The 22,869-nt window shown below is 50.3% G+C and overlaps 1 protein-coding gene across 1 annotated transcript in view; it reads right to left on the reverse strand.

Moving 5' to 3' along the window:
- The window catches only part of Obsc (Obscurin), a gene marked incomplete in the record, with an annotated part of 215,126 nt that overhangs the window by 186,848 nt on the left and 5,409 nt on the right, over positions 1-22,869 (reverse strand). The window contains 2 exon segments of the mRNA XM_077686554.1: positions 3,256-3,887; positions 5,030-5,088. Coding sequence (XP_077542680.1) covers positions 3,256-3,887; positions 5,030-5,075 — 678 coding nt within the window.

Below are 22,869 nucleotides of genomic sequence, written 5' to 3' on the forward strand. Positions count from 1 at the left end.
TATATGCCACTTCTCCGTTTCTCATACAGGAACGGCGAGGCTGGAAGCTTTTCCAACTATGCTAACTGATCCGATGCACGTACACAGGACTATGTCACGTATTCTAAAATCGCCAACAGCATAAAATTCGAATGATATTCGATCACAAAAGGAGAACGATGAATTGCATACGCGCTTTATTTTGTATCAGCCGCGAACAATATTCCAGGTTCCTGGCTGTTTGAGTAGTCAGCGGCGTAACGATGCAGAGTGGAAACGCCATTAGGAACGAAAATTTTCCCGCTGAACCAGCAGCTTTCACAAGAAATATTCCTGGTTGATGGGGGCGGGTAGTCCCAAGGGACATAAAGGCGGTATCACGTGACAAGGAGAGAAAAAATAAAACATCGTAACAAACTTAAAAAGCAAGTGGGCGCCCTCCACATTATCTTCTGGCTGGTCCCTTGCTTTAGGTTTTTCTGCAGCGGCACTACAAAACTGGTGATAGTCGTGATGGGAGGGGCGTCGAAGCGGCGTAAGCTAAACGCATCGCGCCGTACAGCAAAACAACCATCAGTAATCTCCGTTTTGGTGATAAGCAGAGCCAGTGGCCTCATCACCCGCTCTCGTCTCCCCGAACCTGAAAATATCAGTTGCGTGGAGAACACGCCTTCCTGGGAGCGCAACGAGATGAAAAATGTCTTCAAAGTATGTCGTGTGCGTCTCTGCGTAGGACGGCATTTGCAGCGCCCATGTTCAAAAAATTCGGCCACGTTCGCAATTGAGATGCGAATACTGAGGAAACGGCGGAGCTGGTGGTCTCCACTGGCTTTAACTTGGCTTTTCGTAGGTCTGCCCATCTTATCGGTAGATAGGACACTGATTCCGCCGAGCGCACGGCGTCTCTCTACACTAGGAGAACACATGCACGTGAGAGCTAACGTCATCACTAGGCTCAGTCAATCACCGACGCGTGCCTCCCGACCCGAACGTCTGTCCACTTCAACTCAGCCAAAGTCGAACGCCAATGCCGACACTACGAGCCAAAAGGAAATACTGAGCGCCCCGAATGCGATGACAACGCAATAAATCGGATAGACGTCGGTTTCATAACGCGAGGGAACCACGTTCGATTCCGACCACAAGAAGAGTTTTTTTTTCTTGAGGCGCACACTCACCACACCTGCTCGTCGGCTCGTTGCCTCCTCGCCACTTTCCCTCACACTTCTTGGCCCAACATTTTCCTCCTCTCTACTTTGCCGCACCGAGTTCTGAGCGACGCCAAGCACGGATGGATCTCCAGCTTAAAAAGCTCCGCTATTAATCAAATTACCGCGTTATCAGTGACGAGATTTGAAGCCGTTACTCACGCATTCCGAAATTGAAATCATACCACACCGCCACGATGGCATGACTGCAGACTGTTATATATACCATTTGAAAGTGCAATGGGTGGAAGGGAAATCCCACCACTCTTGTAGGTTTTGGATGGCGGGAAAACTGCGACTTTGCACACTGACCACGGGAAATAGCGAAGCCTTAGCTTTAATAGCCTGTTGCTGCCAGGCTGCCTGAAGGTCGCCTGTTGGCTAGAAAGCAATCTGAGATCAGCAGTCATCTTAGCAGAACCGTCGGAAATCTGTCGGCTCAGTTACGTTAGTTTACCACTCCGTTCTCACATTCTCTCCGAAGTTATCCCAACGCTTTAGCCTCTGCCCTGACTACGTGTTTAAATGGGCGCCTTATTACGTTTGTCTTCGCTGCAGGTAGGATACTGGCGGAATCCATTCTCCCCCAGCAACACAGTGCGCAGGATTGAAAATCATCATGTGTTAACTGTGGTTTGAGTATAAAATTGATTCGAACCGAAACCAGCTTTGGATAATCTTTTAAGCAAATTTTGATAATGAAGTGTATTCGTCAGCAATCCATTTGTTAAAACTGAGCATCACCTACGCTTCGGAACGCATCGGCTGTTAGCATCAGCTCCTTAGAATCGTAATCAGCAGCACATACATGATTGCCACACCGCACCAACTGTGCCTAGCACGCCCAAATCATGACAAACAGGCAATTTCAGTTGCTTGCCGCTAGAAGCCTGACGTTACTTTTTTGCCCCAAATGTGGTTCAGAGTGCAGAAAGTAAGCAGGCTTTCACATCATAGTCTTGCTAGAGCGGTGTAACATACGCGAGCAGTGCAGCAAAGATAAGCCAGCGCTCGTCTTTCGTTGTGTCTCATTTTGTGTCTCCTTTTTACAGCGCTGCCTACAAATATTTCCCCGAGATGGTGATGCTCCGTCACCGACATTCTCAAGTGCGTGTCGTGCAGCTCTAGTACAGCAGCTCGCAGAAAAGACATTTGCAAAATCGTCACAGCTCTCACCCTGCACGTGGTACCACGCTGCGTGATCGTACGTAAATTTTTTTTAAGGCAACCCGATTTCAGGAAACGATGGCGTTTTCTGAATCTGCTGCTTAAGAACGCAATTAGAACATTAAAAGCAGAAAACTCTACAGCGCAAGGTGCCCATGGCATGGCGAGCGCAGGGCAGCGCGGTGCGAGTTGTCCTGCGCCCGCTGTACGCCTTATACATGCGTACTGCACGTTATAGCTGTCCAGTGTAGGTATGTACTTGGTGGTCGAAAGGGAGAGACGTAAAACCAGGATCTTTTCCGGAGTACAAAGAAGCGCCTCGGCATCATAAAGGACCCCTTCCAGCGAATGTATTCTGGCAACGCTCTGTAACCTTCTCACATGCGCGCGCTTCGTTGTAGCGTTTGTTTTGTGTCTTAACTGTTTTACTAAGAATAACCGGCTCGCCTTGAGTGAACCTAGCTGTTCTTCAGATTGAATCATTAACCGTAACTATAAGCAGTGCAGCTGAGGGCCTTCGTTGTTCGTTTTCGGAAGACACACAGTAGTCATTTGGCGTTCAATTATATCTACAGTTGTTCTTTTCTTCAGCGTTCCGTATGAGAAAACACGACTCAATCGTTGGGGGAGGAAACCTGGCCGAGCACGAGGTCGCGGGTTCGATTCCCGGCCGCGGCGGCCGCTTTTCTGATGGAGGCGAAAAGCAAAAACGCCCGTGTGTACGAGATTTCGGCGCACGTTAAAGATCCCCAGGTGGTCAAAATTAATCCGGAGCCCTCCACTACGGCGCGCCTCATCGCCTGCGTTGCGTCGGCGCGTTAAACCCCACAATCAATCAATCAAGGAAACCTGGCCGCTTACCTGGAGGCAATGAAACTAGCGACGTCTGAGCAGGACTTACCGAAGCCTCAGGTTCCGTGGCCGAGCCCGCCGAGTCCTTGTAGCTGTAGCTGGTCTTGCTGGCCGAGTAGCTGGCGCCTCCGAGGTCGCTGGACTCGATGGTGCTGCTGATCTTGGTGCTGCTGTAGCGGACGGACGCGCTCGACTCGTCCACGTCGAAGGACGACTTGGAGGCCAGCTTGGATCGCTTGCTGGCGAAGCTCTCCTTGTCGTCGTCCTTGCTCAGGCGCCGCAGCACGCGAGACGCCGACCCGTCTACGGACTCGCCCAGGAGGCTTGAGGTGAGCGAGGATTTGCGGCCGCTCTCAAACGAGTCGCCGCTCGATATGGCATAGGGCCTTCGGGAGATCGCGCTGGATCCAAATTCGTCGTCGTTTCGGGAGCTCAACCTCGAAGTGCGCATGCTGCTGCTCTGGATCCTCGTGCTCGACCCGATGTCGTCGTCGTCCAGGGCCGACAGCCGCGAGCTCCGCCGCACCGTGGATGACGAGAAGCTGCTGCCCCCATCGTCACCGTACGAAGTAGTGCGCATCATGCGCCGCGTCGACGACAGGCTGCTGCTGCTGGAGATGTCCGAGTCCATCAGCGACGAGCTGCGGGCGGAGGTCCGGCTGGATCTCTCGTCCGACAGCCCTGCGCAGACATTGGCTTAGTTTGATGTGCGGTTCTGTGCAACAAGAAACGGAAACCTCGGCCATTACCAAAAGGGTATAACCAAGCGTTTAGATAACAGTGCCTACATCGTAAGTTTTACCCAGCAAGCATTTTACAAGAACTGTAATTCATACAGATGAAGTAGACTATTCGTGTCACACAACCACCACCACCAGGTTTAGATGAACGAACTTATTCTCCGAGTTACTGCGGAGTGCTTGGAAGCCTATCACCGGCCTCAGCAAAACGAAGCGTCTGGCGTGTTAGATAAAAAAAGCGCGAAATGTATTAACAAGTAAAAAATGAAAGGAGCAAAAAAAAAGGCAAGTCCTTAATTGACGTCGACAAAAGTAAAAGCCGGCAAAAATGTGGACTTTTTATGCTGACGCACGTACTCACAGTTTGGTATAACACCACCGAGACAGACATTAACGATCTGAGGGAAGAGATATGACGTAAAATTATGATATGAACGAGGCTGAAACCTTTAGTTTTGCTTATTTTCTTTTGAGGGGTCTCTCCGAAGTTTGATTGGTTTTATGCTTTTCACTATAAGCTTTGTGCCTTTATGAACATGTTTCATTACCGGAGAACTCAAGTGCAGAAAGTGTCACAGTGGCTTCACGCTGAAAAGGACGCACAGATACGTTCCATTAGATTGATCACCCGTAGAAAATTCGGCACCTTTTTTTTTGTTTGACCCTTTGCCAAACAGGCTGTCTTTGTCTTTTTGTAATTTTTGCCCTTGTATAAGTAAATGCAGTAATGAAGCAGTTCGATTTGGTATCACCGTACTTCGGTGCACTTAAAAGTCCGTATATTGTTTTTAAGGTGATGATATCCTGAAAGTTTTATTATGATGTAAGAGGAAAAAACCCACAGTTGAATTTTTTTTCATGCGGCACGCTACAAGCATAGTATAGTATTGTAACGAAAGTTATCGTAGTTATAAACGCTCTGAAACATGATTTGGAATGCGTACGAAAAAGAGGGGGTCTAAAAGTACATATTGTTTCCTGCAAAAGTTTAGGTGACTGAATTCTGCTTGGCGTAATTTCGCTGCTGTGGAAAGTGCCTTATGGAGCTGTAAACACATATGTATGGAATACGTATGCACTTACCCTCGCTGTACTTCGAAGATCTGTATGATGACCTTGAGAACGACATTTTCAGCGCCTGCCTGAAAACGTGGGGTAGTACGAATACTCTCGATTAGAAAACCACCCTTGGTTGTATGCTTATATTTATCATCCATCCGCGGGAAAATGAAAACTAAGACTGAAACTAAGACCCCCACATTCCTTCACATCTTTCTTGGTATCTAGAAATCCTCGCGGAAAAGATATACACGTTTTATTCCCTCTATGGCAATTACGTGGTTCAGCTTACCCAAAGCCTACTAGATAACCAGTCCACGCGACTCACAAATCGAATTCGGCGGATGATAACTCCCAACATACGATTCGACAAACAAAAAAAAGTCCGCGCTGTAACATTACGCAGCGAAACTTTCACAATCCGTAATGCGCAGTGTTGTTGAACATATCACATATTTCAGTCAAGCAGTCGTTTTCTTGGTGTTTTCACTGTAATAAAGGAAAAGCTTAACAACGTGAGGGTTCGATCCAGTTGGTAATCCATTGTACGAATATCAAGCGCAAAATTCAGACAGGGGGCGAACGGAACAAAGACAAGCGCCGGGACAAAGACAAGCGCTTGTCTTTGTCCCACTCGTCCCATGTCTGAATTTTGCGCTCTATATTCGTACGAAGGAAAAGCGTTTGTCCATGTCGATAACTGTCTCTCTTTGAGTAGACACCTAGCTTTTCATTCATTCATTCCATCTTTATTTCCTTTTTTGCAGGAGGAGGCGAGACAAAAAGCTGTTTGAACAGCTTGACGGGGCCCCGACCCCCTTTTCGTTGACAGCTTAGCGGAGACAGCTTAGGTTGACACGTACAATTTCAAAAATATATTGCATACTACCACTTCATGCAATAACACAAAAAGTGAGGTTCCTTCACTTAAGAATAGCAACAATACCACCAACAACCGCATCATCATCAACAACAACAACATAGAAAAAGTACAAAATTGACAACTTGCGCTCACAAAACCATCTAATGTTAAGGTTTGTATTACATATGGGGTCAAAGTTTTCTTTAACTAGCTTGTTTATCAAAACAGGCGATGTGTACCGTAAAGATTGTTAAACATAGTAAGCGTGTGGCGTTGGAATTATACATCTCTTCATGTGACGTGTTTGTCGAACTTGGTTATTTTGTCGCGGTTTAGCTAGCGAGACTAAGACATTTTTATTACACTGTACAAATCGTTTGTAGGTTACCAACAGTGTATAATTATACAAAGAGTGTACTGAAAGAATGCCATACTTCAAAAAAAGGGTTTTGAGTGGGATTAAGGAAGTGAACGTTAGCTATGCAGCGAACATCTTTTCTGCAATAGATGCAGCTTAGACAGATTTGACGTTCCCGTCTTGCACCATACAAGGTTACAGAAGAAAACAGCGAGATAAGGAGTTATACAATAGAATCTTCTCTTACACAGGACAAATATGCCTCATTCGAGCAATAACTCCAACACCAGATGACGCTTTCGATCGCACATACTGAATGTGCCCGTTCGACGTTAAATATTTTGAAAAAATCACTCCAATAATTTTTACAGAATCGACCATCTCTATCAGCGTATTGTCTAAGTTTATACTTATTGGAGCTACTTGTTTTCTTTCAGGCGAATACAAGACAACCTTAGTTTTTTTTTGTTGCTACGCAGGTGGTTCACACCTGCCCAATAAGTCGAGCAATATTTTATTGCTTTGTACCTCTAATTCTTTTTCCGGTGTGCCTGTAGCAAAAACTGTAGTGTGGTCGGCGTATGACACAAAAGTTGCATTATTATGCAATTTACAATATCCTTAATATAAATGCAGAACAAAAGTGGCCCTAAAATGCTCCCTTGCGGTGCACCAGCTTTAATAGCTTGTATAGAAGATTTAAACCCGTTTACATCTACATATTGTCTGCGCAAGATAGGTTTTAAACAAATTGTAGGCTACTCCCCTCACCCAATAAATATATAATTTGGACAGAAGGATTGAGTGATTTATAAGGCCGAATGCTTTTGAGAAGTCTATATAAATGCCTATTGCTACTTGTTTGCGACGAAAAGCATCAATGTTGGTTTCTTTTTGCTTTAGAAGTGCGGTTTCAGTGGAACGGTGTTTTCTGTTGAAACTCTTCGAGAAACTCGTGCTTATTAAAATAAGGCGTAACCTTTATATGTAATATTTTCTCTATACCATCTGAAAACATTGCCAATATTGAAATAGGGCGATAGTTATTAATACCGTATCTTTCTACACTCTTGAAAACTGATGCTACACGTGCTGCTTGCATCGCCTTAGGGAAATTGCCAGTCAGTAATATCAAAGTATATATGTGCGTAATAACTGGGCATATTAAATCTAAAACATACTTTATAGTTCTGATCTGAAATCGATTAGCGTCTATTGAGTGCGTGTTCTTTAATCTATTCATACACCTCAACCAAGAATGCATCCAGTAGAGGGAACGGGACAGAGAATAATGAAAAATAAGAGGAAAAAATAGACAGTCAGCCACCAGTACAGATAGTGAGAGGGCGTTAGACGTGGTCCGAGACCATTGTTTTGGCAAAAAGTCTCATAAGAGGTCGAAAGGCACTTGCGTCGTTTAAGGCTGCAGGCCATGAACAATAAGTCCGAAGCAGTACTAGTTGGCATGCTGAGTTGTCTGTAACTCGCTTTGAGGATGACGCAGGCATGGTTGTACGCCGGGCACTATCGCAGTGCAGGGTTAACGTCTTATCTTCGGGACAGTTGAAGTACAATGAGAATGTTGAAATGCCAAGCCTACGTAGTAGTTCGGTACGTGATCCAAATCGATACCTATTCAAAGAACGAGTACCCAAATGGTAAATCCAGCTGATGTTAGTGGATGAGGTCTCTTGCCTGCTGCAACGCGGGTGTCCACGTGTATCGCTTTGGGGCCCATCCGAGTAAGGTACTTCCCTACATCTAGATGCTGATGTCCCCGCTGGTGGCAGTGGGTATCAAATTTGCCAACTTGGAAATATCGTCTACCTCCTCATTTCTCGCAATATTGTTAGACCTCGCTTAGGTTAACGGTACACAAAGCTAGAGTTGACACATGAACAAAGTGCACCGCACGAGAGCAATGAGCGCTTGCTGTCCACCTTGTTTTGTATAACTTTGTGTACCCTTGTAACTTAAAGCGGAGCCGAACACAAATGCAGAACCAATAAGCCCAATTCCTTACATTGACCACGTCTTGTGATGCTCGAGTCGGGTAGAAGCCACTGCAAGCGAATGCTGAAGTCTCTCATGCCGAGGCGGTCTATCTTCGTAGCCAAGCTGTGCGCAGCGGGACATTCGTGAGGCTTGTAGCCAGGTGGAGGCCAGCGATTTCAGCTGCCATGGGGAGGCTGGCAAAGGGTAGGCGGCGCTGTCTGATTGCAGCGAGGGAAGAAGAGACGCATGGTGCGACTTCTGCTGCCTAGTTAGGGGGCGTGACGACGTCTGTGAAAACTAGTAAGCGCTACCGGAGGTGTTTCCTCGATGCAGATTTTTGACTTGTGCCATCGCACATAGCAAGCTTTCTGTGTTTGTACACCGCGCGCGGGAGAGGAGGCTATAGTAATTCGCCTTGGGAAGTTTGGCGGAGGGAGCAAGGCGTGCTGTGCAAGTGACAGGACGACGACGGCGTCGTAGGCACGAACCACACACGGACGAGTGGGGCAGCGCTTGGATCCTAGCCAACAGAGGGCCCCCGTCAGGAGCCTCTAACACGGTTGAGGGCTTGATGCAGGCCTAGAGCACTAGGAGAATCCACATCCCACAACCACATTCACCATCGGAGAGGGGGCCTCCACAATGTGAACTGCGGGGCGGTCTAAGGGACGTCGGGAAAGCTTTCCTGTGCTCTGTCGTCAGCTTTTGTCAGCGCGCTTGCTTGACGACGGTTGCTGCGGACAGGGAATACAGGACAACTGAACGACGCACCATGACGTCATATGTCCGCAGCACCCAAGTGGTGAACAGCTGTGACAAGGAACAGGATGAAGACTCGAGTGCGCCGGCCGTATAGCCCCGGGTCTGGGGCGTCCGAAAGAAGGGAGGGGAGTGATTACAAGCTATGTAAACCATTAAACCATGGCAACATGAATGTTCTGTTTTATTTTGGCGGTGGTGGGGGTAGAGCGGTGCAATGTTAGAGCAGGACTCGCGCAGCGGTGGTTCAGTTCTTTGAAGACGGAAGCCCCCCCTCCCCTTCTCTCGCATACGTGGCAGGTATGAATTATGACTTCAAAAACACCAGCAAGAAAGGGCTATTTTTATATTCCGAAAAGAATTAAGCAAACTTAATCTCAGGAGACCGAAATAAATACCAGGCCTCAGGGGTTTGTGGTTGGAAGCCTCAAGCTTGAAGTCTTTAAACAAAACTGGTCGATGCCAAGTGGCAGCTGCCGCCGTATACTTCGGGGAGTAGGGGACGTGTGCTAAAATTGTACTGTTCTATGGAGCGTGGAGGTCAAGTTTAAGGGCTCCAATCGGTCTAGCCGAGCCTCTATAACGGCACACACTACAGGCTAGGTGAATCGTTCGTGTTCAGCGTTCATTTTTTACGTCGACTTTCGAACTTCAGCGGGATTGCTTCGTATGGGCGATTTCGTCATTTTTCGACCTTAGTAGAGGCAATAAATGTGTTTATTTTCTGTCTTTTAGATGAATACGAAAGCGCGTGGAGGCCAATAACCATTCTTCAGGAACATTATGCAGAAAAAAAGGCATGGCGAGGCGAATTTTGTTGATGCAGTATATTTCAGAGGGCTTGTGAAACATTTTGCTTAATTATTCGGCCTCCAACTTTAAAAAAATTCTTCGTCTGCTTCACTGATAGCCATTCAGCGAGCTGTTCAGTGGCTAGGAACGCAAGAACGTTTCAAAGAATCGGTGATTCTTACAGACGCCACCAACGTCCTACGCCGTCTAAAACGACCAGATGAAACCTCCGAGGTCATCTTAAATATCCGGCGACGAGTCAGCACGCTGCGGACCCGTGGACGTCTTGTGAACTTTTTCTGGATACCGGCTCACGCGGGAATCTCAGGCAATGGCAAGGTCCACGCACTTACGCAACAAGCTGCAAGGGACACATCAACTGGGAAAAGTTGCGTCACCCGGGCTAACCCCTTCTCTTCTCAGCATGGACATTCTCCTGAGCTTCCTTCGGTAATAGTGCCATCATCTGCATCTCAGGATGAGCAGACGGATGAGAACTGTGAAAACAGAGCGGAGGAACCTTCACCTACTTCGACCTCGGAATTCTACACCAGCTGCAAGATGGAAAGGAAGTTGGAACTACGTACGGCCCTAGGAATGAAGCGTCCAGTCATAACTCAGCATTGGCCGCGGAAATGGCACACGATCGTTCACAGGATTAGAACTGGATCGGCAACAACCCCACACTTTCGCGCCACTAGATACGGCAGCCTAGATGATCCCGAGTGTTCGCGGTGCTCAGCCAATAATGACATTGCACACATCCTGTGAGACTGTCCTCGCTTTGCCGAATGTCGACGACAAGCCTTCAAAACCGTTGGATTGGCAATCCCACTGAGCCTTAATGATTGGCTTTATCTAAGCCATTCCAATCAGAGCGAAGAACGACGCTTTTTTTTTAAATTGCGATAGTATGCGCTGTGGCGTAAGGTCCTACAGGTACACGTTGGCACCCGTTTCCCGGAGGAAATCCAGAAGACAGCGGTGGTGGGGCCCCCACAGCCATCGCTGAAAATCGGGGTGTCTCCCAGGATGCAGGCCTGTGCCGCAAAAACGTCGGGATCTCGCTGCAGTCAGGGAAGGGCATGTCCATAGCAGGTGGTTGGTGTCGGCGTCTTCGGCAGGAGCCGTAAAGAACGGCAGTTGTTGCTAAACGGGGCATGGTATCGCGGTGGCCACGCCGGGGTACCGCAAAAGAGAGGGCCACCCCAAATCGAAGTCTACGCAGCAGGACCTCCTCCCAGAGAGCGAGCCCACTGGGAATGTCTGTTCCACACGGTGGGATGAGAGCGCGTGTGGCGCGACGCAGATCTTCTTTTAGTTGGAGAAATTGTTCATATGGATCAGTTTTCAGGAAGGGCAGGGGCCGTGGAACCGACGTAGGGTGACAGGCACTATCCGCCGCAATATGAGCGGTGATAGTATTACGCCGGATCCACGAAAGTCGGAGAGGGCAGGGGTGCGTGTCCAGTACGTTATCAATGTCTCTTGAGACAGACGAGTTGGAGGCTACACGTCGCAAATCCCGTACGGCCACCGTTGAGTCCGTGTAAATGTGTGCCGTAAAACTTCCAGGGGCTTGAAGAAGTGCCGGTAGTAGAGCTTGCAGTCCGTCCCGGATGGCTGTAAGCTCCGCCAGCATGGAAGGCCAGGTGCGGAGTGTTTCATTAGCGCAGTTTTGGTGAACTTCTGAATGAGAGGGGCATTCGATCGCCGTAGTAAAACGCCGTCTTGGGCCCCAGCGTCCACAAGCGCAGTTTTGGTTCACTTCTGAATGAGAGGGGCATTCGATCGCCGTAGTAAAACGCCGTCTTGGGCCCCAGCGTCCACAAATGCCTTTACAACCTGGGGCTGGTTCACGGTCGCTAGTAATGGTACGCCCGCGGATTGACCGTCTGTATTTCCCGTCGACCGACTGCGAAGTTGAATGAGCGGCGGTTGTCGCTCACTTGATGGTACAGCCAGGGCGGCCTATATCTACAGGGTGGGCTGGTAAGGCGGGTAGAGAGTGGCCCATGTAGATCAACAACGCCACTGCCTGCAGAACAAAATTAAGTTTGTGCTGGCGGGCGGAGCGGCGCTGATGTACAAGCTCATCCAGGGTGTTGAGCTTCAGCCTGAAGAGATGGTATAGGCGTTATTTGAGGGAGGCAGGTGATCGTCCGCATTGCTGCTCTATTAATTGATTCAAGTCGGGCCACTCCGCTTGGGTCATATGCTGAAATTGAGCCTGATAGACAAAGGAACGGAAACCAGCGAAAAAAGACGCAAAACACGAGGAGAGACGAGACAACACAACGCTGGTTTCGCGTTTTTCGCTGGTTTCCGTTCCTTCGATATGTACCAACTGGCCCAGCAAGCTGCACTTCTGATAGACAAGTCGAGGCTGAAGTATTGACGGCCCCCAGAGTCGGGCCATCTTGAAGCAGGAGCCTCCAGACTTTTGTGAAATGTGTCGGATAAGGTGTAGCATTTGACCTGTTTGTTGGCGGGCAGATCGAAGCCACAAGCCAGCTGACCCTGACGATGAAATCTCCAATCCCAGCACATGAAGAGAGGTGGAAGTGCGCACAGGCTGGCCGGAGAGAGAGAGAGAATCAACTTTTATTGAGCCCAATGAGGTATTGGCTAGTGCACGCAGGCACCGGATGGGGTGGAACCCTCTTCTCGGGTCTCATATGCGTCTAGCAGCTCCTGGGCCCTGGCTGCCAGCGCGAGCTGGATCGTCAGGTCGGGGCTAGACAACAAGGTCTCCCATCGCTCTCGGGGGTCGGGTGCGGGAATAGGGTTGGGGGGCGGGCGGATCTTAAGAGACTCGCACTCGGCTAGGACGTGTGCCAGAGTGCCTTGTCTTTCCTTGCAGAACGGGCAAGTACTCTCGTACCTGTCCGGGTACATCTTGCTTAGAAGTGTGGGATGTGCTAGCGACCCCGCCTGTATTCTTCGGATTACGGTCTGCTGTTTTCGGCTCAATTGTGGGTGAGGCCTGGGAAATCTGCATCTACGCTCTCTGTACATTTCAGTAATTTCTCTATAGCTCGTGACGGGGCGCAGCTGCGCCGGCTCGTCCTCGGCCCGGACGGATAACTCTCGGGCGTGGTGGTCGGCGAGTTTGTTTCCTTCCACCTTCGAGTGAGCCGGCACCCACACGAGCTCTAAGGCTCGCCTCGGGGGCCTTCACTTGGACAATATCGCATGTGCCGCGGGGGACACTCTCCCTTTTCGGAAGCTGGCGTACGCCTTCTTAGAGTCCGTTACTATAGTGCCGGCCCTCGGGTGTGTTAGCGCGAGGGCCACGGCAACTTCCTCTGCTTCGATCGATTGGGTCGTGCGGACCGATGCGCAGGTCACCAGGGTGTCTATGGTGGTGACCGCCGCCGTAACCTTGGTTCCGTACTTGGGAAGCGCCGCGTCCGCGTAGAGGACGTCGGGGTCCTCTTCGAGCTGGCGGGACAGCGCCCTGGCCCTTGCGGATCGCCTCCCTTCGTTTTTCCCGGGCTGCATGTTCCTGGGAAGGGGCTTGGTCTTTACGACGTCCCTCCACTCGGTAGGTAATGTCTCGGTGTCTGGTTGTGGTTCGATGCTCCATCCCACCTTGCGCAAGATGGCCCATCCGTGTTCGGTCTGACAGTCTGATCCTTTGGTTAGAGAGGTGGGCCTCCACCATTTCGTCCACCGTGTGGTGCCTACCCATGCCCAGAAGTTTCTGCGTGGACGAATGGACGGGCACTCCCAGGGCGAGTTCGGTCGCCTTTCTGACCACCGTGTCCAGGGCCTCACGGTCCGCCCTCGTCAGCTGGAGGTACGGGGCAGAGTAAGTGATGCGAGACACGATGAACGCCTGCACCAATTTCAGGGCGTCGTCTTCCTTGATTCCTCGGTTCCTGTTGGTGACTCTTCTGATCATGCTCGAGATCTGCTCGGAGACGGTCTTGATCTTGTGTGTGGCCGCGGTGGCCTTGCCGTCGTCGCGCAGCAACAGGCCCAGGATGCGGACCTGCTGTGTGGGCTCGATCTTCGTGCCGTCAATCGTGACGATTACGTTCAGGGGCGGTTCCTTCTTGGGCCTACCTGGCTGCACCATCGACAGCTCCGACTTCTGCGGGGCACATCTCAGCCCGCAGGTCATGGCGTACTCATGGACGGTGGTCGCCGCCCTCTGCAAGGTTTCTTCCACCGAGGCTTCGGAATCCGCTCGGGACGTCCACACCGTAATGTCGTCGGCGTAGAACGCGTGGTCCACGCCTTCGATCTCTTGGAGTAACCTGGGCAGGGGCAGGAGAGCCAGGTTGAAGAGCAGCGGCGACAATACCGACCCTTGCGGAGTGCCCCTGTCTCCGAGCTCGATCGGGTCGGACCGTTCGTCTCCTATCCTTATGGTCGCCGTACGCTTGGTCAGAAAGTTCTCGACGTAGCCGTACGTCCTCGGCCGCAGCCCGTCTTGCGGAGGTTCTCGAGCACGCTTCCGTGAGACACCTTGTCCAAGGCCCCCTTGAGGTCCAACGCAAGTATCCCGCGGGGCGAGTGTCTCGTGGCCTTCTTGAACACCAGTTCGTTTAGCTGGAGGAGGACGTCTTGGGTGCACAGGTGCTGGCGGAACCCGTACATAGTGGCCGGCATCTGGTTCGTCTCGTCCAGGAACCCTTGGAGCCTTCGGAGAACCATGCGTTCCACGACCTTGCCCACGCAAGACGTGAGCGAGATCGGGCGCATGTTCTCGATTGTCAGCTGTTTTCCCGGCTTAGGAATGAATCTCACTTCTGCTTCCTTCCATTCCGCGGGTAGTTCCGAGCGTTCCCAGGCCAGGTTGATGTGGTCCAGGAACTCGGCCGTCGCCGCGTCGCTCATGTTGTTCAGGAGTCGGTATGTAATGGCGTCCGTGCGGGGCGCGCTCTTTTTGTTACTCTCGTCGATGGCCGTCAGTAGTTCTGTGGTGGTAAAGGGCTCGTCCAGCTCCGGATTTTCGGGTCCCCCGTATTCCTCCGGCAGCGGGAACTGCCCGCGCTCCGTCTTAAGATACTTCGCCTTCGGGTCTTCGATGAGCCTCTTGCCGTCCCCGCCGTAGGCGTTGAGGACCTTGGTGAGGTTTCGGTTCGTGGCCGCCCTACCATTTAGCGGGTCGACCAAGTGACGCAGGAGGCACCAGGTCTTGCGCGCGGACAGCATGCCCTGCAGGCCGTCGCACGTGCTCATCCAGTTCTCCCGGCAGAGCTTGGCGTCGTACTCGGAGATTTGCTTGTTCAGCGAGGCTATGCGCTTGGGCAGCTTTGTGTTCCTTCTCTGCCGTTTCCACCTCCGAGTCAGCGAGTGTCGAGCCGCCCACATGTGCGCGAGCTTGGCGTCGACGAACGGTGTCTTTGCTGTCGTTGCGACGGTCTCCGTGAACTTATCGAGCGCGGCCTTCTGTTCTCTTGCCCACTCTGCGTACGGTCTTCCACTACTCTCCTCGGCTTCGGCGGAAGATTCGACAGCTTCTGCCCCGCACTTGCGCATGCGGTCCCAGTCGGTCATCCTCGCCGTGCCGATTTCCGCTCTGAATTTGGGTCCTCTGATCGTCACGCTCAGGATGTCGTGGTCGGATCCCAGGCTGACGTCCTCGTTGCGCCAGGTCGCGTCGAGAGTCCCCGCGAGCCACGAGAGGTCCAGGACGGTGTCGCGGTTCGTGCCGGTTCCCCTTCTGGTCGCTACCCCAGGCTCGTTGAGTTCCAGGTCTTCCATCGCCTTCGCGAGGGCCTTGCCCCGCTTGGATTGAAACTTGTAACCCCATGTGGTGTGCGGGGCGTTGAAGTCTCCGAGGACCAGGAGCGGCCTGTTCCCCGCCAGCTGCTTCGCATGCCCGACCGTCTCGTCGAAATGGAGGTCCCTGCGTGACGGCCTGCAGTAGGCGCTCATCACGAACAGGTTCCCTCCGGTGCCTATGGTTCTCGTGTGTATCTCGACCAGGGTGTGTTCGCAGCCCTTCTGGGCCGTGAGGTGCTGGGTGGCCGCCACGTTGCTGCGTACCAGGACCGCCGTCTCTTCTTCCGACGGGTCCGCGTAAGTCACGTATCCCGGGATTCTGGGTCTGCCGCGGGTCTCCTGGAGCGCGATCACGTCCGGCTTCTGGTCGAGGCTCTCGATGTGTAATTGAAGTTCTGCCGATTTGTTCTTGATTCCTCTGCAGTTCCATTGGTAAAATATCGTGGTCTCCCCCCCACGGTTGCGTCTATTATTGTTGTTCCTCTTTATCGTCGTCCGAGGTCACCTGGTCGCGCCTACTTGCGACTGCCCCCTTGATTTTACTGGTACTCGCGCGCTCCCTTCTCTTCCCGGAGAGGTCCGTGTACCGCATTTTTGCTTCCAAGGACGAGGCCTTGGCGGCTTGTTGGTCCAGCTTGGTGGATAAGTCCTCCATCCTGCTCTCAATCTCGACCATTTCGTGCTTCAGGCTTCCCACTTTGGACCCTAGGAGCTCCAGCTTCGTTTGCATGTCGTTCTGCTGTTGGGTTAATTGGTTAACGGCCGCGAGGACCGCCGCCAGGCCATCCTGTAGCTGTTGCATCTGACTTGGCTCTAGCGACGCCCCCTCCGGCTTCGAGGTCTCGGCGTCCATTTTCTCGTGACGGGGCAACGACGACGTTGACGGTTCCGCCTCCCGATCGGGTAGAGGTGAGTTGTAGCGAGATCGGTGACATCTCCCTGCTCGCCGCTCTACGAAACTTCGTCGAGAACTCTGGCCTTCACCATTTCCTTTAATACCACACCCAATTGGATGTACCATTGGATGTATCATACCTTTTCCCCAACTCCCATTACCTAATCCCTCTCCCCTAGACACCAAAATTCGCTAAAGCGTAACATGCCATCTTTGTATCCCTTGTACATAAAATAAATGCGTGTTACCTCCACCACCACCACCCTTCACTCCGGCACATGGGTTCATCACAACAATGCTGAAACGGCACAAACAGCGTTCGGGATGAGTTCGCCATTGTTGCGAAAAAAAAAGTGCCTTTTTCACAGCAACAGTTGGCTGCTGTGCTGGTGCTAATCAGATGCTTTCAAGTGGCTAACAAAAATATTGTCACAGGGCGCTGCGGTCAGTCGCCATGACCAACCATCAATGACGCTGACGACGTGGAGGAAGATGTGAGGGGCCGCAGCCTGCGCGAGCTCCGTAAGGGCCGCTATGTAAATAATGGTAATAGATCGCTTCACCCCAGCTCATCGTTCGTCTCATCTCTGTCCCGCGGCCACGTAACAATATCTTTGATGGAAAGCGTTCCCCTTTGGTTTAGCCTGCTTTCGTTTTAATAAATTCGACGCCAGTCAATTTTCATTTTCCAAGACAGCTGTTTTCGAGGCGTTTTCGACCAGTTTGTTGAGTTCTTTACCCCTCTGTATTAACATAGGGAAAAGGACCTTCCCATAACTAGAAAACAGGTTAACGACTGGGGAACTAAGACAGCAAAGCAGTAGCCGATGTTAAATTAAATTCCCTGATCCGATAGCACAGTGCATTCACCTTTATACTTTTCTACTTTTACCTCTTGCATATGCTACCCTGGCGGCAAAGAAATCAAGTGGTTTTTATTATCATATATAAATGCGTCGTGAATGACGCATAGCGTAGAAAGTAGCGTATTTAACTGTTTCGTGCATCGGTGATTCAAAAGGCTTCCTTTGTTTTTCTCCGTCTACATATTAAGTGCAGAGCACTTTAGGGGCTCGCCTTGTCGTCACAGCTCGCCCGTTGGACCCACACGGCGTTCCCTCGTCGCGGCGTAACCCGGAGGCTTCGAAAGCGAAGCGTTTTATATAGTCATAAGCGTTCGCAACTCGTGAACCGCTGGCGCTTTACATACATCTCCCCGTTGTTTAGCGCTAAGAAAATTGCTGCTACTGTGAGGCAAAACGTACGTAATTAACCCGCAGCGCCCGTGGTCATTTAGTTAGGAACGCTACTGCAGTTAGGACGAGTACTGCAGACTCAGCAGTACTCGTCCAGAATGCTCTTAAGGACAGAACATCGCCTTCCACTGCCCCCTCAGCTTTTGATCATGAGGACGATGATGACGAAGACGACGACGACTAAAGGCTTTCTATTCATATGAGGGTTATGGAAAATTCCATCTAGCCTGAGTATGTGATTTAACTGCGGGTGTTTATTTGTTTAACTACGACTCATTGTATTTATTATACCCTGAAGAAGAAACTGTGTGGTTTTGAAGGCTCTCTGCCTGCCTCTTCCCTAATTTTTATTTTAAATACTTCAATCACTTTTTGCTAGTATGCATCGCGGACAAGTGAATGCTTCTTTCCACCGTAAACTCCAGTACTTGAAAAAGGTAACTTTCCTCCCATTTTGGGCTGGATGGATACCTTGGCCTTCTATTAGTGTTCGCTTGTTTGCGTGTCTTTTCCACAGCATACATACACGTCATGCTGTGGCAAGTGTTTGCTCACACAAGTCCTTGTCCGCAAGCAGCCAGCTCGGGTATCAAACGGCAACGCACTCGCTTTAATATTGTCGCAGAAATTTTCTTTCTTGACTCCTCGTTTGCCTGGTTTGTAGACCCCCATTCACTCCTTAGTTTCCCCCATTGCCGCCCCCTTAACCATCTACGCTTCCATCACTTTCTTTTACACTGTCCATTTGCCCAAGTAACTTCTTATTTTGTCGTAAGCTTTCTCTTCCTCGTCCGCCATTGAGTGTTCACGCTTCTAAGATACATATACTTGTGCGCTCTCTTTGCCCGTTCCCGTCCGTCCGGCGCAGACGAATACCTTGCTGACACCCACGAAAGCTCAGCTCCGGAACACCCACTGGTCAGAACCCTTTCCGACTTGCTATCACTTGCTATTAACACGAAAGTGTTTTATGCCGGGATACACAAAGATATCCCTGACGTCATATCCGTCAGGGAAATGACGCCAGTACAACGAACACAGAAGAAACGGCAGAAAAAGTTTAATTGACGCGGATGGTGCTGCCGTATAAGAGAGATGAAGCGACGTAGTACATCATGACGCTAACGAGCGCCGACAGTTGGCGCCTCGATAGGGCAGCGTAAGCTGCGTCCCGGCCGGACTCGACTCTTCTCCCGCGCGGGAGGAGAGTCCAGTCCGGCCGTGGCTGCGTCGTATCTCAGTACGATGGCCCCGTGTTGCATTACGCGCCGCAAAAAGGCAACAACGCCGACGGGCTTCTTCCGTGAACATGACTGATTTGGTGCGACGGGAAACGCCAGCGGGAAGCGGAACGCGTTCGCGCGTTCACGGTCCAGGCTGAGCACAAGCTTAGGTTGCACAAGCTGAGCTCGTCGCAACGCAACCGTCTGCCGTACACGCCACGGAGCAGGAATGAAGTGGTCGCTCGCCAAGCACAACCACAAGACAGCCGCCGACACGCAAATCATGCTCCTTTCGCTGCAGGTTTCGCTGCACACTTCCACACTTTACTTCGTGTTTTACTGATTCCTATGACAGAGGAATCAAGCACAGTTTTTTCAATCAACCAATCATCATCCCGGTTGCAAAGCCTCTGCTTAAAAAGTATTTTGCTTTGTGCTTCCCTGGCTTAACTATAGTATAAACTCGTACAGTGTCACGTACCCACAAAGCTCCAGATACCCACACTGGTGTATTGGGCAACGCTTTGACGTTAGGCCTAAAGTTACCCTTTGAGGTCGAACGATGTCAACATAAACCTGTTGACTAACAACGAGTTTGGGGTCGTTAGGTTCAACGTTAGGGCAGCCTAACGCTAATAACAGGGGTATTCACACATTCCCCAGAGGTGTATCGACTATTCTCATTTCAGGATATTTCGTTTCGTGTGAGTGGAATAGCGCACCCTTCCCGTGAGCAGTGGGAGAAGGAGCTGTCCAGCTCCGGTCTCGATTCCCAGCTTAGGCTCGTGGAAAGGGCCGTGGCGGCAGGGGTCTCCCATGGAGTCCTAGACTGAGGGCCCCACACCACATTACGATGCTGTCAATAAAGTTTATCCTCCTCCCCCATCAGTCACGCAGTGTTACCCACGCATGAGGCCGCCGATACCCGCGGAGATGTATTGGCCAATGCTTACGACTGCGTTTTTCGTTTCGTGCGAGTCCTAAAACTCCCGCAGTGTTGCTCACAAAGCTAACACGTAGGCGCAAAGGCGTACTGACCTGCACTTTCATTGAATATTTTCTGTTTCGTCGAGTCGCAATCTGACCCAATCTGACGAATGTTGTACTTATTGCACCGTGTATTGCATATGTTGGGTGCAAACAACAGCGATGGCCGTTTAATCTTTACAATGTACATCACCTCCGAAAAATCGAAAGCAGATATCGGCACCGTCACACATAAGCAATTTGCACGGCTGAGACAAGAACGGGACACACCGGTGGTTATTGGCAGCGACTTTTATGCAGCGACTTTTATGTCGACATTGTGAAACATAAGGACAAGTTTGTACTTCATGCTGCAACGACCACAGTCAACCAACCAAACGGTACAAATCATTTTTAGTTTTGCTCTAGAGAACAAAGTGATAGTCACTACCATTACTCGGAAGCAATAAAGCACTGCATATTCGCATCAGCAGTTGCAGTGGATTTGCAATAGCCTCACTGGACTTCAACTTTTTCTGGCTAGGGATAGCGCATCTATTACTTTTTAAAGACTGACATAACAATAACCGATTTACTGTATTTTGTTTATTGATGCGTTTTTTAAAGAGACAGTCTCGTATGTACTGCGCTAAGGTACGTCTTGAATATATTCTGTATATGTTGTGTTTTCGCGCCTGCAGTTCGAAATACATTCTATGTCTTACTTGGTACATAATATATTTGGTTGCTCTTATATCATTGTTTTCATTTTTTTTCTTTCCTTTACGGGGGCCCGTAAGGTCTTAGCAAATTAAAATGAACAACGAAAAAATAGAAATGAGACTTTACAGGCCGAAGCTACAGTGTCTAGAGTGGAATTATGACTTGTGTTTGTTTCGAAAGCGCCCTCTTCGAGTGGGCCCTGATTGGCTGAAGGCAGACGACATAGATGTGACTCTAAAAAAAGCAAGGCAGATCGTGGGTTTCGGCGCATACGTCAGATGCCCCGTAACCGGAACTACGTCGCGACTTTAAACGGGCGCTAAATGGGCGCTTTTGAAACGAACACAACTCGGAATTCAGCTCCTGGGCTATGAGAATACGAAGTACGCAACGGGTTACCAAACGGTTAGGCCGCCTGGGATATTTAACGTGCTCTGAAATATTGCTAAGGCGGACGCTTTTGTTTTGCGCCGTTCGCTATTACAGAAGAGATGTCGGCTGTTCTTGATGTCTGTGCCACAGTTTGCGCCGTGGTGATCATAACGATTTATGATAATTATTCGTTTATGAAAATGCGTGCCTATCGTGACAGCCGCTTCCGCCTTGCTTCTGCGAGTGCGAAACACATTTTCGAAGCTGGAAGAGCACGCTCCGCTGATTAATGGATAGATTGTTGTAGCCATATCAGACAGCGCTGCCAACGTTGGATAATCGCATTGCGCTCACAGAATGACCTGGTCCATTTTGTTTTCTTCGTCAAAAAATAATAAGAATAACCAGCTGTCCTTGCTCTGTGAAACTCGTCATGCGGAAGCAAAGAGGCAAGAACCGCGGACCGAATTCACCAACACCGACTTTATGAAAACGCCGTTTCAGAGAATCAGCGCCACGGCAGTATTGGGCGTTGGTTGTCGCACAAGGTAATCAAAGACAGCAACCAACGGAAAGCGCCGACGCTGCCAGCTGGAGTAAAGGTTGTCATTTGAGCAGGCCTTTTACTCAGAAATTTTACCTTTCCAGTCACGGGCGCCATAGCTCGAGGCGAGAAGGATACGGGGATCGCGTTGCAGACTACGTCACCCTATCCTGTCAACATCAACTTGATGGCAAGGCGCAAGGTCGGCTGTACTTTATTCCACTACACTGCTTGTAGAATTGTGGCTGCAGAAAGGTGGTTTTCCGCGTCTGCAAATTAGTTCGCAGTGATAAGTAAGCTTAGGTTTCAAAATATCCGCTGAAATCGACAAAAGTGTTCACGCACACTTAAACAATATATAGAAAATGAATTGTGCGCCTTTTTACAGACTTGCTGGGGGATATCTTTCGCCTAAGCAACCGTGGGGAAGCTCTGATGTCCACGTGACACTGTTATGCATTGAACTACTACAACACTGCGTTTCAATAACTTTCAACATATCTGAAACCGATGTGCAGTCGCGCTCACAGTGACGTACGACATTATTTATTCTGCAGAGCATCAACGAAATGGTCACTTTATAGTCTAAAAATCAGCACCAAATTCGATGCTTCGAGCTGTTATATATGTTACGTGTACGTCTTTTTGAGGTCCCATTTTTAAGCTGGCTTGTACACGGCTGGCGACGCTAGTGAGCGCAATAGATCATACTGAGCGCGACGGTATACACCCAGAAAAAAGATTATGTTCAAGATTGCAACGCCATTCCACCGCAGTGCCATTAGTTTCTCACTCGTTGCTCGGACAGGCGCAGACCCTCCGCAACGTCCTGATGCGCCGCCTCTAGTGCGAGCTGGTCATGCTCCAGATTCGGGACGAGCGCGTCGCTGACGAAGGCCACAGCTCTGCATGCAACCGCTCCCCGAAGACGCCTAACCTGAACGCGCTATTAGTGGGTCTTTCATATCGTGACACGCGTTGCATTCAGCCCAGCCTGCCACTAGGCGCTGCCAAAAATACGGGGCTGTTCCAGATCTCTTTTTAACCCCCGGCGGGTGTGTGTGCGTGGGGGCGCGCGGGCGCGCGTTGCTACGCGCGCGCCGGAAGCCTCGTTTACGCTTCACGCTACCTTCTCACACCCCAACAAGAAACGGATAAATAAAGCGGGCAGTGTTCGGTGTCCCGAACACAGGGGTACGTAGTAAGTAAACAAGCCTGAAAGGCGGAGCTCACGTCTAGGTGCGCAGGACGCAGTCCAGCTTTGTTCCAAACAGAAACCGGGCGCAGTTCAAGAAAAAAAAAAATGCCCCAGTTTCTAAATTACTCCGCATTCAGTGGCCGGGAGCCTTCACGGCAGTTTTGAAATGCCGGCCAGCAATC

The sequence above is a fragment of the Haemaphysalis longicornis genome, unplaced genomic scaffold, assembly GCF_048455015.1.
Source record: "Haemaphysalis longicornis isolate Haplotype H1 unplaced genomic scaffold, Haemaphysalis longicornis Haplotype H1 scaffold_1, whole genome shotgun sequence".
NCBI classification, from domain to species: Eukaryota; Metazoa; Arthropoda; class Arachnida; order Ixodida; family Ixodidae; genus Haemaphysalis; species Haemaphysalis longicornis.